At 45.7% G+C, this 15778-nt stretch overlaps 1 protein-coding gene across 8 annotated transcripts in view; it reads left to right on the forward strand.

The window, feature by feature from the left end:
- The first annotated feature begins 6329 nt into the window (after positions 1 to 6329).
- AHRR (aryl hydrocarbon receptor repressor) overlaps positions 6330 to 15778 on the forward strand; it is a 93786-nt gene continuing 84337 nt past the window's right edge. For 2 of the 8 annotated variants that reach the window (XM_072034867.1, XM_072034865.1), the window contains exons 1-2: positions 11549 to 11819; positions 13421 to 13543. Coding sequence is in view for 1 of the 8 variants with exons in the window: in XM_038175442.2 (XP_038031370.1) it covers positions 11749 to 11819 (71 nt within the window). In the remaining 7 variants the exon portion in view is untranslated. Of the gene's footprint in view, positions 6929 to 11548; positions 11820 to 13420; positions 13544 to 15778 lie in introns of those variants that run through there. The other 6 variants (XM_038175442.2, XM_072034864.1, XM_038175443.2 and 3 more) reach the window with 5 other exon arrangements.

The raw sequence follows: 15778 nt of genomic DNA on the forward strand, positions 1-15778 counted from the left end.
CCATCCTGATGCGTCCCAAGCCTCCACACGGAAACATTTGAGAGCAGGGCAGCACATCGCTGAGCATGCGACTACAAAATACATATTGGATTTTGATGACAAAGGAAATTAATTCAGAAAAAAACATTGTGAATTTTCAGTATGCATCTTGGCGGAGCATTTTTTTTTATAGTAAAGTTATCAAGCATTATCTCAAGCCTTCCATAAATCACAGTGAAGAAGACAGCTAAGGCGCGATGAAGCAACACTTTGGCTGTGCCTTCTCCATTGAACTTTGTACTGACAAATACAGCTTTGTGCCTGTGCCTGAAATTTACTGTCCTGCTGAGTTAAAGGAGACCAAACTTCTGGCTTGTCTGGGAGAAAGAGAGGCCTCGGTGACAAACAGCACCATTTCTCAAAGGTGTCTCTAAGGCAAGGGAAAGACAAAGAAGGAGATCAGGAACGAAAGGGCAAGAATGACAGTAGAGTGAGATGAAAATATTAAACTTCTCCTAGGAGCTAGCAGAAGAGGGACTTGAATGGGATGCAGCTGGTAAAAATGCCAGACGATGGACAGGTGTGATGGCAGATCGCAAAGGTGAGCAGCCAAACTCTGCCAGGGGAGGCTTTGCCAAAATTTCTGTCTGCTTCCAAACTTTTGCCTTTATTGACAGAGAAACTACAGGCTCCCAAACCTTATTTCTATTAGCACATAAGTGAGTAAAACACTACCAGGAATTGTGCTGGCAAGACTCACCTGTCTCAGTTCTTCCCTGCTTAGGGGAGCATAGTGCCTTTAGGTCTTGCATCAACCCCGAGGAAGGCAGTCTATTGACAGTAGATTTGATTTCATTGTGTTCAAGGTATTATCTCAGATTCTCCTTTTTCCTTAATTTGAAATTTTACTCTTAGTGCAGTGCATAATATTTGCACGCTTCGTAACATCTACACTTTGTACTTTAAGGATGAATTCATGTCCATGAAGCACCTACAGCCAAACTGTTTCCCGGGGGAAAGCAGAGACAGTGCTGCCTCCCTTCACCAAGATCAGTGCTTCATATTGGGACCTGCTGCTTAGGGACATGATTTAGTGGGTGACATTGGTAGTAGGGTGATGGTTGGACCAGGTGATCTTGAAGAACTTTTCCAACATTAATGATTCTATGATTCTACCCTATTGTGGGAGAGGCAAGAAGCTGTTGAGCTGTGCAGAGCCCTGGATCTCTGTACAGTCAGCAATATGCAGCCCTCCTCTCCCCACAAACCTTCCAACAGAAACCTGGTAGGTTTAGGCACTCAGACCAGACATATAATTAAAGTTTGCACTATTCAACAGTGTAAATTCAATGAAAATACAAAAAAACACCTGCACCTTTCTCCTGTTCCTTACCACGTGCACACACATGAGCATCCACATGGAGGAGGACATCCAAAGCATGAAAAAACAAGCCCAGTGCATCTCTGTTCTCCACAACAGAAATCCACTTTGTTCTCTCCACTGAAACTCCACTGGAAGAGCTACAGAACAGGCTGATGAATGTGCAGTGCCTGCTTTACCAATCAGTGCCCTGAGCAGAGGAAGGCAGCAGGCAATTTTCCGAAGGAGAATATAGTTCCCATACTATCGTAATCCTGTGTCCAAGGTCAAACACAGAAGTGTTTGGTGCTCCTCTGTGGCTGCGCTCCTCAGGACGCAACATTTCTAACACTTCACCTAGAAAATGCTGCGCTCGAGCAAACAATTATAAAAGCTTTCAGGCTCTGCTACACTTCAGATTCTTCATCGATGCGTCAATAAAATCTTTCCCTTTCTTGTGCCATCTACAGCTGTAAACAGAAATCCGCATATTAATACAGTGATATTTCCTCTGCACATAAATCATAAGTAATGTAACAACTTTTCTGTTTGCACAGCTTTTAATCCAGTTACAGATCCGTGTAACGAGCGTGTTTTCTATTCAATGAAGCCCATTGTTATTCTAAATACATACTTCTAATAACAGATGTTTTATATATATATAAATATATATATATATATGCATTTTCCTTTGGGCTGAAAAATCTAAGTTTCAGGTTCCGTGCACCTCAAATTTCCATAACTATGGGGTAAGAAAGTATGCTAGTGTCTTTCAAGTTAGACATCTGTTTAGAATGTTTTGTGGCTGCACCAAGTCTTAAATCAATTTGGTTATAAAAACAAATATTTTTTACAGTATTAAAATAAAAGAATGGGGATGACTTACTGCTTGTTTTTAGCAACTGACTTGTCTGAGGGAAGATGGACCATATGGAGGGAACTGACTTGAAAATTCAGTGACATGATGCAGTTACTTATTGATTTTTATAGACAATAATGACCTGTAAGAGCTCTGCTCTGCCGTTTCCCTGTTGCTTTAGCCCCCTCTGTTAATACTTAAGGAAATCAACCCCGTTTAGCTGTTTGCATGATTTCTAATGAGAAATGAGTAATACAACAAATCATATTTGGTATCTTATAATGTTCGTTTAAATAGATCCTTATAATTTTCCTTCTACTTACTGAAGTCGGGAAAGTACAGTTAAGATTTCAATTTCTAAACACCCTTATTTTCCTTTTTTTTTTTTTTTTTTTTCCAGTCTCTCTGTGAATATGATAAACACTTCTTTTTTGCATTTTGCCACAATTCGCAAGATCATATTTAATTCTAGGTAAGAAAGGTCTGGGGAATTGCTGGAAACAGAACTGAAACAAACACACAGAGGCGTGCAAGAAGCATCACAGAGGCTGGGAAAAAAATACCTTGCTATAAGTCCTCGCTCTTCTTCTAAGCTTTTTGACAAAAGTGACTGAGGTTCGGCACTGAGGTCGCTGCCACTTCCAGGGTGCTGTTGCCCGAGACGGTGCCTCTTGCTTTGCCTGGCCCCTGGGCTGCAGAGGCAGCTGCCGACCCGGTGTCTCATGCAGCAAGGCAGCAAGCAGCACTCCCCGCATGTGGGCAGCAGCAGTGCGGCAGCCTCAGTTCCTCTACCCCTTTCTGCAGCCTTCAGAAGCCTTCACCCAAAAAACTTCAGCACGGCAGCCCTACGCACCTACAGCCCCCTGAGGAGCAGGAAGAGGAAAACGGCAGCAAAAGCGGCTCAGGTGATAAAATTTCTGTTGTTGTGCAAGGCACTGGGATGAAGTTACCAGAAGCAACCTTTATAAGTATGCAGGTGTAGAGACTATCTCATAGCTATTAAGTACATCCTGAAAACTAAAAGACAAACAAGCAATTCAAGATGCTATTGTGATCTGTGATTTGACTTCTGCATTTCTTATGGACAGCTGATTAAAACAGAGACTAAACACGGACTGAGGACTGCTTGCAGCTTAAGAAGAAAGTCATCCAAATATCATACTGCTTTTTTCCTTTTTAACAAATCAAATGGGATAGTTCTGAAAAGCTCTGTTAAAAAGAAAAGAAGGTAATTTGAAATCTCAAGATCTGACAATCTGGAGACCTACTATATTTCAATCACTTTGTACTTCAAGAGTTTATAAAAGCAGTATGGAAAGAATAAGAAGCAACCAGTGTGGCTTCGTGAGGAAATGCTTGTGTTTATGAGAATATTAAGAATGTCTGTCTCCTTTTTCCAATAGTGTGTGTCATTTAAAGCATCAAGAAGAAAATTATATTGGCTTCCAGCTCCCTGTTAGTCTCCCGCACAAGATCACCTCCCTTCCCGGTAGTCTAAAAATAATGGGAAATACTAAAAAAAAGAGAGAAAGGATAGCGTTCAGAAGCAAATTACATTTGAAAAGCAATAATGCTAGAGATAAAATGAATGTTCTGAGTGTGTAGGAGCTTGAAATAATGATGTCCGTAAGAAAGAAGATTAAGACTGAGATCTATAATTATTTTCCAGAAGTGAAGTGGGGCTGTGTGAGAAATTGGCAGCATATGGTCCTGAAAACGAAGGTGTGGAGTCGAGGCTGAGCACTTTGAATGAACACACCTGTGATTTCCACCTAGGGACTATGAGGGGAGATATCTTTCAAAGTTCTGCTTTGAACTGATCTGTGTGCACACGTGGGCACAGATCTGCTGCGAGGACGCAGGGTCTGAAAGCCGCCCATGGGCACTCTGCAGACCGAGTGTCCGTGGCCACAGGATGCAGCTCAGACTGCTCAGCCCTCCGGCCTCAGCAGCCACCACAGTTTCTGTGTCTTTCCCCGTACCTTTGTACGCAGGAATTTACAGAGAAACGCACCAATACTATAAAATCGGTGCCTCCTGATAACCGTGGTCTCAGCCCTGCGAAATGCTGAGCTCCACTTCCAGTCCTGCAAAGCGTCTCGAGGCACACCGAAACTTGAATAACCGTGCCCGTGGTTCAATGCTTTGGCAGCCCAGGTCCAGATCCCTGCTCGTCCCCTGCAGGAGGGAGTGGAGGAGGCGTAAGGAGGGTGCTGACCCTCTGCATCTACGGTGAGTGGTGGAACTTGCTGCTCCATTTACAGCTCCACTTTAAAAATAGATACCGGGCAAGTAAGCAATTAAAATTCAAGAAGGAAAGCAGAACTATCTGGCAGTTGTTCAGTAAGCCTAACTTGTATAAAAAGGATCTGCACAGAGCTGGTATAAGTATAAACAGTCAGCGGCAAGAGATTATGAAAAACAATTCTTGCCTGGCAAATGCAATTACTTTTAACAAAATTTAGAAATCAGGGAGCGAAGGGAGCACGGTAGGAGCATTCTCTCTGCAGGCTGGGTCATCCATCTGTGAAAACAGCTCCTGTAAAACATCCGAAACGTCGCCTTCGGACGTATCGATGCAGACAGGTGCGAGGGGGTCCGGTTTCCAGCTGGGTGTGCGCTAGCTCGGCACCGCTCCCAACCCAATGAACCTGCTATGGTGACACCACTCCAAAATCAGAGCCGATTTCTGCCCGGCCGAAGAGCTCAGACGTGTCTTCGTGTGGCTTCACGTGCCCGCTAACTCGTTGCCTCCCACCTCCGGGGCTCTCCTCGGGCGCTGGCGGCGAGGAGCTGCGAACAATAGTTGCCACATGACGGCGTCCCCATCATCCAGCGCGCTCTGGGTCCCACCCCCAGCCCGCTCCTCTTCTGGGTAAATCATTCAGTGTCGATGGCCTGGCAGCCGAAGCACCATTGTTCCATCTAGTGGAGAGCTATTCAGTGATGATGGCCTTTGATTTCTCTTTCCAAACATAGGCCCAGCCTCTGCCAGATAGGATTTTGCTGGTAGGCTTCTGCTGGCAAATCGTCCTAACATAAGCACGGCCTGCGGTCCCCAAAGATTTATGGTGGCCTGAATTGGTATAACTTCCATCAATTCTGTGAATATAATAAGTGCAGACAATACCAAAGCCTCTCAGAAAATGCCTGATATAAAATAGATACACTAATTTACTGTGAAGGTTACAATCATAAATAGCAGTCAGAAGAAAAGTAAATAATGGAATTCATAGTTTGGCACAGACGCCTTGCCAATGTGTCACATCCTGACGGATTGGGGATATGTCTGTGTCAAGCCATGAATTCCGTCTTTGCTTTTTGAATGCCGTTTACAATTGCAACTGTCCATGTGGATTATTGCATCTATTTTTATTGCCAAGGCTCTGTCTGGGAAGATGTAACAGAGCAATCAACAACACTGACTGGTTCTATTTTGCTGGAACAATAGTTTTCCTGCGAGCCGAGCCGCTCCATCTCCATACACAAGACGGGAGGGTTGGGGTCCGGGCTTCCCCTCGTCTGGAAGAGCTTGGGTGACAGAGGGACGGAGACGTTGTATGGGGAGACACCTGCCAAAGCCAGGTCTCCTGGATAAAAGGCGGGCAGAGCGGGCAAGCCAAAGACTCAGCGTTGGCCACCAGGTCAGGCAGTGGGGTGTAAAGCAAGGAGTGACCCCGAGAAGCAACGGTGTAGATGTATGCAGTGCTGGGGAGCCACCACGTTGTGTAAGTGGTGAAGGCAGGGCTCTGCTGGCCGAAGGGCCGTGTCCGTCAGGGTGTCTGCCCCCCTGGTCAGTAACGGGGTGAGGAGCAGCAGTGGGTTTTGGAAAGGGCTCTGTGATTGTGGTTCTCCACGGTGTCCCACCACGGAGAGCCCCGCTCCCCTCCCAGCCACCCCACGCCACCCCACTGACTCTGGCTGCCCGACCGGGACCGGGGGGCTCTCCCAGCCCAAACCAGCAACCTGTGGGTGAGCCCAGCGGGTGAACATCCCCTGCCGGGGCCGGCAAACACCGTGCGGGGCGAGCAGCCCCGGGAGGGAAAGGCCGAGAGAGGCCCCGGCGGGCGGGGAGCAGGGCGTGGGGACGGGGCAGGGCAGCGGCCGGGGGGGGCAGCTCCGGGCAGGCGGGGAAAGAGGCGCTGCCTTTTTTTTTTTTTTCATTTATTTATTATTTATTTATGTATTTATTTATTTATTTCTCCTTTTTTTTCCCCCCTTACCGCCTTCTCGGGGCTGCCCTCCCGGTCCGGCGGGCAGGTGTAGCGACCCGGACCCGGTAGGCAGCGGGGCTCTTCCCAAAGCGGGGAGGGGGGGCGAGAGCAAGGAGAAGAGAAGGAGGCGAAGGAAACAACAGCAGCACCACCAGCAGCAGCAGGAACAGCAGCCCGGAGCCCGGAGCCCCCTTTCCCCATCCCGGCCGCGGTCCCCCCGGCATCCCGCATCCCGCCGCCCGCCCTCCGGTGCCGCCGCAGCGCCCTCTGCTGCCGTCGGGCCGTGCCGGCGGCGGGCCGGGGATCGCGTGCGAGAGCGGGGACCCGGCGGGCGGCCGCCTTCGCTCAGCCTTCCCCCAGATCGCCACCTGGAGCGCCGAGGGGAGCGGAGGACCGAGCATCCTTCCCCGCCGCCGCCGCCGCCGCCACCCTCTCCGGCCCCGCCGCCCCTCGCCCCGCCGCCGCCGCAGCCGCCGCCGCCCGGAGAAAACTTGGCGTGCTGGCGGGCACCGTGGGGTAAGTCAGCCGCCCGGCACGGACGGCTCCCGGGGGATGGGGACGACGAGGAAGCCCTCCCCGAGGGGCTCCGTGGGGTGCCGGGGGTCTCTCACCCTGCCCCGGTGCCGCCGCTGCCTCCCCCGTGCGCCCGCCGAGCCCCGCGGCTCCCGCACCGACGCCCCCCCGGGGTGCCGGGTGATGCCCTCGGAGAGCCCGGAGCCGAAAAAAGAGGCAGCGAAAGGCTCCGCCGAGGCACCTCCGCCGGCATCCCTTCCCCGGCTGCCTCCGGAGGGCTCCGGGGGAGAAGAGGGCGAGGGGAAGCTCCCCTCAAGCGGCCTCATCCAGCCCCGGCTGCGCTCACCTGGCACACGGGGAGCACGGCGCGGGGAGAAACCCCCCAAAATTTGGGGGTGGTTTCGGCGCTGTGCAGCCCGAGAGCGCCGAGTTCTTTTCGTGTTTCAGTTTGACACGCGAAAACCGGGGGGGAGAATCGGCGAGGGAAGGGCTCCGGTGCTTTTTCTGACTTGGGGTTACTTGGGTTAGTAAACAAGAGTTTTGTGCGTCTTGGGGTGAAGCTGTGCCTCTACGCGTTCGCTGGATTAAAACAGAGAGAGCGTAAAACCAAGTTATATCTCATAGAAAGAACTTTTTCTTTCTTAAGACGGGCGCAAACAATGTTCGTGCGTCATTTAGTGAGTTTCTAGGAGATGGACTAAAAACCAAAAAAAAAAAAAAAAGAGAGAGACAACAGAAAAACCCAAGAAAATGCTTGACGCTGTTTGGTAGTTGGAGGCTTGAAAAAGACAACCGGGACCGGGTTTAAATAAAACCGAACGGTCTGTTTGGGCTCAGAAGTAGTCTGTTGAGAAGGGTGTTGATGCACATATGTTTGCACTAGATAAAATAAAACAGTTCTCTTTTATGGAGCGTAGAAGATTGTTACTATCCTGGGCTAAGACTTAAATCGTGGCACTTAAGCAAAGGGACTTCATGACCGACAAGATCAAATTCACGATCGAGACACTCAGTTAATTTGCAACCAAGGGCATGAATTTATTTCCTTGAAAAATAAAGCAGCGAGTAACGTGGATGTTAAGGAGCAGAGTTGCTGGTTAAGGCTCTGGTAGGGACTTTCACGCTGTTGCTCCAGCCGGCACCCTGGCCGAACACCGGCTGAGACAGTCCTCGCTCCTCGCCGTCGCGTCTACTGCGTGCCGGTGTGTTTGTGGTGGCGTCGTGTTTTCGGTAGCTGACTGTCGGAGCATATTTGGGTGTTCTCTAGGCTGGAAGAGAGGACTGGGTTTCTGGAAGCCGTATCGGGACAGCATGCAAACACCTACGCTCCCCAGCCTGAGCAGGAACGCTCGTACGTGGAGAACGCGCGCTGCTGTGGTTTCGGTGGTTTTTGTCCAAATGAGCCACGGGGAGGGGGAGGTTTGTCGTTACCCCCGGCTTCCCATCGATTCAGATTTCTGCCCAGGAGTCGTAATGAGGAAATGCATTGCTAGGCCATGTTTGCAGTGGGGATGCTTACAAAAACCAGCCAGCCGGTCTAATATTGATTCATCAGTTTCAGCGTATAAACAGATTTGAACTCTACCGTGGAGGATTTAGTAGTCAGAAATGATTTTTCCGTTCGGTTTGCCTTTCCGTAGGTGTATCAGAAAATATGGCAGAGGCAGTTTCGGCATCAGCATCTGCCTGTACGGCGTTGAACTGGACTAAGGACTCGGTAGAGCTTTTTCTGTAGTGCTTTTAAGGGGTTTGGTTTAACCCGAGACCCCACGAAACGTGGGGGCTCCACTGTTGAATAACCAAAGTCCGGTGCCAAATCTTTCCTTAATATTCCTGGTAATTAGTGCTGATTCATGCTGACATGTGAGTTCAATTAGCCCCAAATGGAATGTAAAGGATGTGGGAGTGTCCCTTTGTGCCCAGAGACAGCTAGGACAAAGCAGATTTTGGAGGAAAATTTAAGGAATAGCCAAGTTTGGGTAGGAAGTGTCAGCCAAGGTTTTTTTACAGTAATGTTTGAATAACCAATAAAGTTGAGTCCCTGGAAGGGGATGAATTTGGATAACACGGGGTTGTCTTCACTATGGAATAACTGGAGTCCCAGCTCAGACATTGCTTCTAATTTGACTCATGTCCACACACAAAAACCTGTTGCTGAAGAGTGGTGATGTTTTCAATTTGAGTCGGCTTACCCATGAGGAATAAGCTATAGCTCAGATAACCACAATTCATCAACTGCTAACACAATCTGCGTGAGCAGCACGAGCGCGATTCTGCTCAACGCTGGCTGCTGACTCTTTGATGGGGCTACCTGAGCGGCCAGGACCTCCCGGCTGCTTCCCTCTGAGGTTCAGAGAGGAGACCTCGTTGGTTTGGTGTGCTGGCCATGAGGTGAGCGACTCGACGTTCATCACTTTTAATATTCCCACACGATTACTGTGTTGCTACTGTATTTGTGAGAGCTTGCTGATGGTCTTCACCATCCTCATGACACGGCTACGGCAGGCAGTAAAGGAAGAATTCGCAGCGCTTGCTGACGCTCAGGATGGGGCAGCTCTGCAGGCAGACACAAAAAGCAAAAATTGTCCTCGCCCCAGAAATTCATTTCCTGTCAGTTATCAGCTGGTACGGTGGTTTGAAAAGGTCAGCTGTATGTCAGAGGTATACGCCGATATGTATACAGAAATAAATCCAGCCGTACTCGGCTAGCAGAAGGAAGAGCTGCTGCTTTTGGAGAAATAGTTTCTTTGTTGGCTCTTTATGCAAATCGCTTCCAGGAAACGCAGGCAAGGATTTCTGCAAATTTCTTGAGGTCAGTGCAGAAAAGATGGACATGAGAGCAACTATGCAGACTTGCGTGTACCAAGTGGCTACTCTTCTAGAAGGTAACCCTGATGCAGACTTCTGTCTCTGTATGAAGAATGAAAATTTCATTATTTTTTTTTTTATATTATTATATATATATATATTTTTATTTTTTTTTGCAAAGAGTTCGACGGAGTTAGGGACCAGCTGAACATCCTGAGCCAGGCATGCTTCAGGAGCATGTTTGCCTTGCTCTGTTCCTCCAGAAATCCCCCCAAGCTGTTGACAGTCACTTTGGATTTTGTTCAGCTTGTCTTCATAGTCATGATTGTTGAGTTGTCTACAGCAGCTGATGCTGCGTTCTGCTGTTATCAATGCAAGAAACATGACATGAGTAACCGCAGAATTTGAGAGGACAGACTTACAGGGCTGTGCAGGAGGGATGGACAAAATGCAGGTGCTGCCAACGTGATGCCAGCTAAACACACCACAAATACTCATGAACCCCTGAGGTCCCTGGTGCCAGTGTGTGATACACCCATTTCAGCATAGGCAACGTAGGGTCTCTTGACTCAAGTACAATCCTCAGGTACACAGCCATGCAGCTACAATAGCAAGAAGCCCAGGGTACCTCTTTTACTTTTATTTTTGAAACCTTATTCTGGACCTTATCCTTCCTCCCCGGTAGGTGCCTTCTGGTAGGAAGGAGCAGGGCAAGTGCAGGATGGTGGTGCAAAATTCGGCCGGGCGGCGGTGCTTAGCAGCGTGTAGGCAGCAGAACAGCTTGACTTACTTTGTATAAGAGTGAGGCTTTCAGCATGAACCCAGGTACTTGTCAGATGGCGAGATTGCTTTGGGCTGGACCAGATTTTCTACAGTTTGGAATTGAGGCTGCATTTGCAGGCAGCAAATAAGTCACTTCTATGATGCAGGCTATTACATCTGAGGCTGCAAAACACATTATTTGCAAGCATGTGTTTCTACTGTCCTGTGGCTGCAGGGGAGCCAGGTGCACCAGAGGTATTGCTCTGCATTCAACAGAAATACCTGTGCATGCGTTAAAGACATGAAATATTTATTCTTTAAACTTTATTTGTATTTCTGCTCGATGGTGGTCATTTCAGTGGGTTTAACTCGCTGAAAATGTGTGCTAACTTAAAATCAAATTTTGTCACTCATTAGGACTGTAAAAACCCACTGTTAGCAGAATTCTTCCTCTTTCGTAACTTTGGATCTGAGATGGAGTGAAGTTGAACACGTGGCAGTTTTGGGGTCATTGTCTTGCTTTCTCAGGAGCAGTTTGCTGCGTTTTGTAGTATACCGATCCCTAGGAGTCACGATCCCAAGGAGTCTCTCAAACTGTTTCCTTTGCTGAAACTCCAAATATCGTGCTCTCACCCCATAGCCATGGCAGCACTTTTTGGAAAGCGGGCTATTCTTGGCTTCATTGTCTTTCACAAGGATTTTTTCCTCCAACATGTGTTTTTCTGATGTCTGAGAATTCCTAGTGCACTTGTCAGTATGAGTCTTCATCTCTCCGTCGTTCTCAAATGAGGAATCTTTTCACAGGCATGATATTTTCTTCTTGTTTCAGCCCATTTATTTTGTTCTGTGGTTGAAGAGATCCCAGTGATTTAGGGTGAGACCAAAGGGACTGAGAAGCAAATCACTGGGGTTGGGATTCCACAGGGATTTGCTTGAAGTTCAAAGCTCTTCCCAGTCATTGGTGGCTCATGTGATGGGCAGAGCATGTGGACACTCAGCCTACAGATGTCGCCATGCTGAAAAAAGGTTTTGGGCGTTTTAAAAGACACGGGTCAGATGTGGAGTGATTTTGGCTGAGTAACAACCTCCAGAAAACCAAGCAGGTTGCAGGGCTGTGAAATCAGGAATAATCTTTTACTCAAATATGGAATGGAGAATGGCTGACTAGGCAACACATGCTAAGGAGAAAAGAATGTGGAAAATTGGTGGATCACTAGCTGAGCATGAGTCAGTAGCATCACACTGTGGTGAAAATGCTGGACGGAACAATGGGATGTGAAAACAGGAGCGTTGGTTGTAAGATACATGAAAAACCTCAGCCCAGGTAGGACTTTCAATGGAGTATGACGTTAATTTGGGTGCATGGTACTTGCAGAAAGATGCAGACCAAATTAAGAGTCCAGAGGAAAGCAACAAGAATGATAGATAATTAGAGAACTTAAGAAGCACGAAGAATTGTTTAGTTTAGGGATGGGAAGAATAAAGAGAAAGAGTTAATGCTCTTTAGAAAGACAGGGTTAGTTGTAAAGTTAGGTGAGATTAAACTGCTAACTTCATGTCACTAGGGCTAGAAATTACAGTCTCATGTTGTAGTGAGGGAAATTTAGGTTAATGTGCATAGGAAAAGTTTTGTGATTTTAGTAATAGTTAAATGCTACAATAAAATTTCTGTGGTGCCCACAGATGCTGTAATTCTTAAGTATTGGCAGCTCTTGGAGGAGTTTAACAGTTGTGTTGTAAGAATGGAAAAGAACATAGAAATATGTAATATATATATATATATTTTTGCTATATCAACTGGTCTAGCTAGAAAAAAGCAGACAGGGTTTTCATACTCGTGAGCCTTTTTATTCAGATCTGAAACTTCTAACTGGCTTTGGTACAGCCGATTCAGTATAAAGCAGGGAAGGTTGCTCTACAGGATCTCTTGAGGTCCTTTCAGGCCGATTTGCAAAGATGTAATGATTAACAAAATATTTCTGTCTTGGAGTAGATAGGTGCTCAGGAACTGGGGAGGGAAGGCGTGCTATAAAAGCAAATACAAGAGCTCTCCCCTACCGTACAATCTAGGAGATTCCCTAAAATTTTGACTCAATGAAAAATTCCCATTTATTACTTTTCAAGAGTGGCTGAGAATCACTAAAAGTTAAACCAGCTGTTTTGTTAGTGTCGGGTGATTTTGGATTATAGCAAGTGCTTTATGACAGGTTATACTGTGGTAGTATGTATATACCACGTGTTTTCATTTTTATGCAGGAGACTGAAAAAATCCTGGGAGTTTTGAAGGTAAAAGGTCAAATTTTTCCACCACCTCTTATCCTCATTGTATAAAGTGAAATAGTTGCAGTCATTACTTGTTTGACAAAATTAAATTTGCAACTTTAAAAATATCTAAAATTATATTACAAGAAATTTAATGAGCACAAAGAAAATACTACTGCTGGAGATATTAATGAGAATATTTTTTTATATATATTGATTACTTTAGAGTTGGAACATATAAATAGTATTAGAGGATGAAGTTGCACTGCAGACAAGTTCAAAATGTCCTTATTCATATTTTTTTTTTCCTGTGAAGACATATGTCTAAACCAGGAAAAATATTTAAAATGGAAAGTGGCACAAATTGTCAACAAACAAAGGTAGCTACGCCTGTAGATCTGTGAAAAAAAATTAAGAATAGATATGTTATTACTGCTGACAAAGGAGAAACTCCTGTTCCTGGAGAGGAAATCGTACACTTACACATCCATAGTTAAAGTCCTGCAGTAAATCTGAGTATGTATCCAAACCAAGGTGCTTACCACTCTGTCGTTGTAGCAGATAAAACTATCAAGCCTTTCAACACGTATAACTTGTTTAGCTGCTTTTATAATCTCAAAAAATAATAGCTACATCCGTTTTTACTTTGACTTTTGTTGTCAGAATCCGTACGTGAAAGAACTGGAATTTGTGAGTTTTCATTCTGGTTTTCATGTACTTCATTAAACAGAAGACTTGCAAGAACTGAGCAAAATCTTGACGATTCACGTGCCAGCCTGGCTCTCGGTGTGTATGTCTAAACTTTGACCTGCTTCTTTCACTGTTAGCATTCTTACACTGTTAGCAAAAACGTTTTAAAAGACTGAATTGCAGCCATAACAATAATAATGATGCCAATTTAAGCATCAAGCTAATACAATTCACTCAGTTCTAGGTGGAAATACTTCATGTTTCATTTCAATTTTTCTCTGCATTCCCATTTTCTGCAACGGGGTTTGAAAAAAAACATTTTTTTTCCCTTAAAGTTTATGGATTTTTTTCCTTTTTATTTTTCCATTTTTTTTTCTTTCTCTCTCTCTCTCTCTTCTTTTTTTTTTTTTTTTTTTTTTTTTTTCCCATGGATCTTCCCGTATCTAAGCTCTTTTGAACCTCTATTACATGGTGTTTGGCCTTTCATCCTCTGCTTCTCCTTTTGTTAGACTGAATGACTGAGAAGGAGGAACAAAGAGTAGCAAATCCAGGAGAAGAATGGGATTGCATCTTCTCAGCATGCTGATGTTACATATAAGTTTATAAGTCATCTTTCTCCCTGCTCTCCCACTCCTACACACACGCACACACGTATTTCATAATAACTTCTATAATAATAACGATGCCAGTCTCCATTTTGTCATCCTTAGTCCTCTTTTGGAAGATTAAGTCCCAAATCCAGTCCTCTTTTGCTTCTCTTCTTGGGGAACTTTCACTCTGCTACGTACTTCTTGTGCCACAGAAGTTCCTATGAATTCAGGCAGTGCTCTTTTCTGAGTCAGAGACACTCACTTATTTCTCTTTTCCACACAGTCCCTCTGTCTACAGTGATATTTGCAGATGTCCAGATTTTGAGCTGTTATATGTGTTGACTCCTATTCTGTACTGCAGCCACTAAAACCTTTTAAGAAGCCCTTTGTGGAAAAGAAGAGTCAGAGAAATGAGAATATTGTTATGGTGTATGGCAGTATTCTTTAAAGGACTTGGATTTGGAGCTTGGCCCACTGGCTGGAGGGGATCACCAGCATATTGGCTGCTGTGAAGAGTCTCCCTGATTTTGATAAACCATCCTTTCCTGATTAAAATTCCATTTAAATTAGTGCCATTTTGTCTTTACAGTAGAAAACTCCTAAAATTGTTCCCAGCATTTCTCTTTGTTTCACCTGGTCAATCCTGTAGCCTCTCTGCAGTCATCCTTTGAAGGCTACAGGCTTTCTGATCGTACTGGATGGAGCGTTTGCTCCAAACGTGCACCATGCTGCTAGTTTGGCCTGGTGGCTGTGCAACGATAAGTACTCTTATCAAAGATCATTTTTCACCTGTTTCTAAGAGAACCCCAAACATGCACTATCAGAGTGTGATGAAATGATGAGCAAAAGATTAAAACCCAGGTGGCTGGGAAAGGAATACCAGGAGTGCTGGTGAATTTACAGGAGGGTCAGCTCAAAGTGACGTGTCTAATGCACTTTGTTGCACTGGCATATGGGTGCTGGAGCATGCATCGCCTTATGGTAGAAGAGGGGAGTTGGGCACGGGGATAAAACAACACAAGAAGCTGCCAAGTCAGGGCCACGTGTTTCTTGTGCTAATAGTGATACACCCCATTCAAAGTTACGCTGTTCTTTTTATCTAAGGACATTTACCCCCCAGTAGCAATTGTGAACAAGTGTAGACAAATTAATGAGCTAGGCAAACTTAATGAACGCTTTATCTCTAGCAGCGTCATCATAAAAGCAAAGAGCTAAGTCTGGCCAGAACCTATCTGAAAAGATATGAATACACCTGATGTATCTACTTGTTTGCTTGTATGGAGATCTGTACTGACAGTCTAAAGCTACCCCCAGAACTTGTTCTAGACATGGTTTAAAAACAGCTGAACTGAGGCCCTGCTATGCTACACATTCATGGCAGCAATATTTCATTGACCTGTCTTACTGTTTTTGGTCAAATTTGCTGTGGAAGTGATAGTTATGCTTCCACAGCATCCTCCTTTCCATCTCCAAAAGTAGCTTTTTATGACCTGCTAGTCTGGTTCCACCAAATGTAACAGAGGGACAGAGATCTCAAAGATATTACATTCCTGAGACTTTAAAGGTGAAACATGGTACATTAATATCCCTCCTGAGGGCAAGACTGCAATGCGAGATTGAGTGTGTTGTTAATCATGAAATAATCCGTATGGATCAGACAATATCCTAAGTGCCCCAGCTGCAGCAAATTTTTTCATCACTGATCATACCTTATTATGCAAAGGGTAGTCCAGCTCCCGTG

The sequence above is a fragment of the Anas platyrhynchos genome, chromosome 2 (genome assembly GCF_047663525.1).
Source record: "Anas platyrhynchos isolate ZD024472 breed Pekin duck chromosome 2, IASCAAS_PekinDuck_T2T, whole genome shotgun sequence".
Lineage (NCBI taxonomy): Eukaryota > Metazoa > Chordata > Aves > Anseriformes > Anatidae > Anas > Anas platyrhynchos.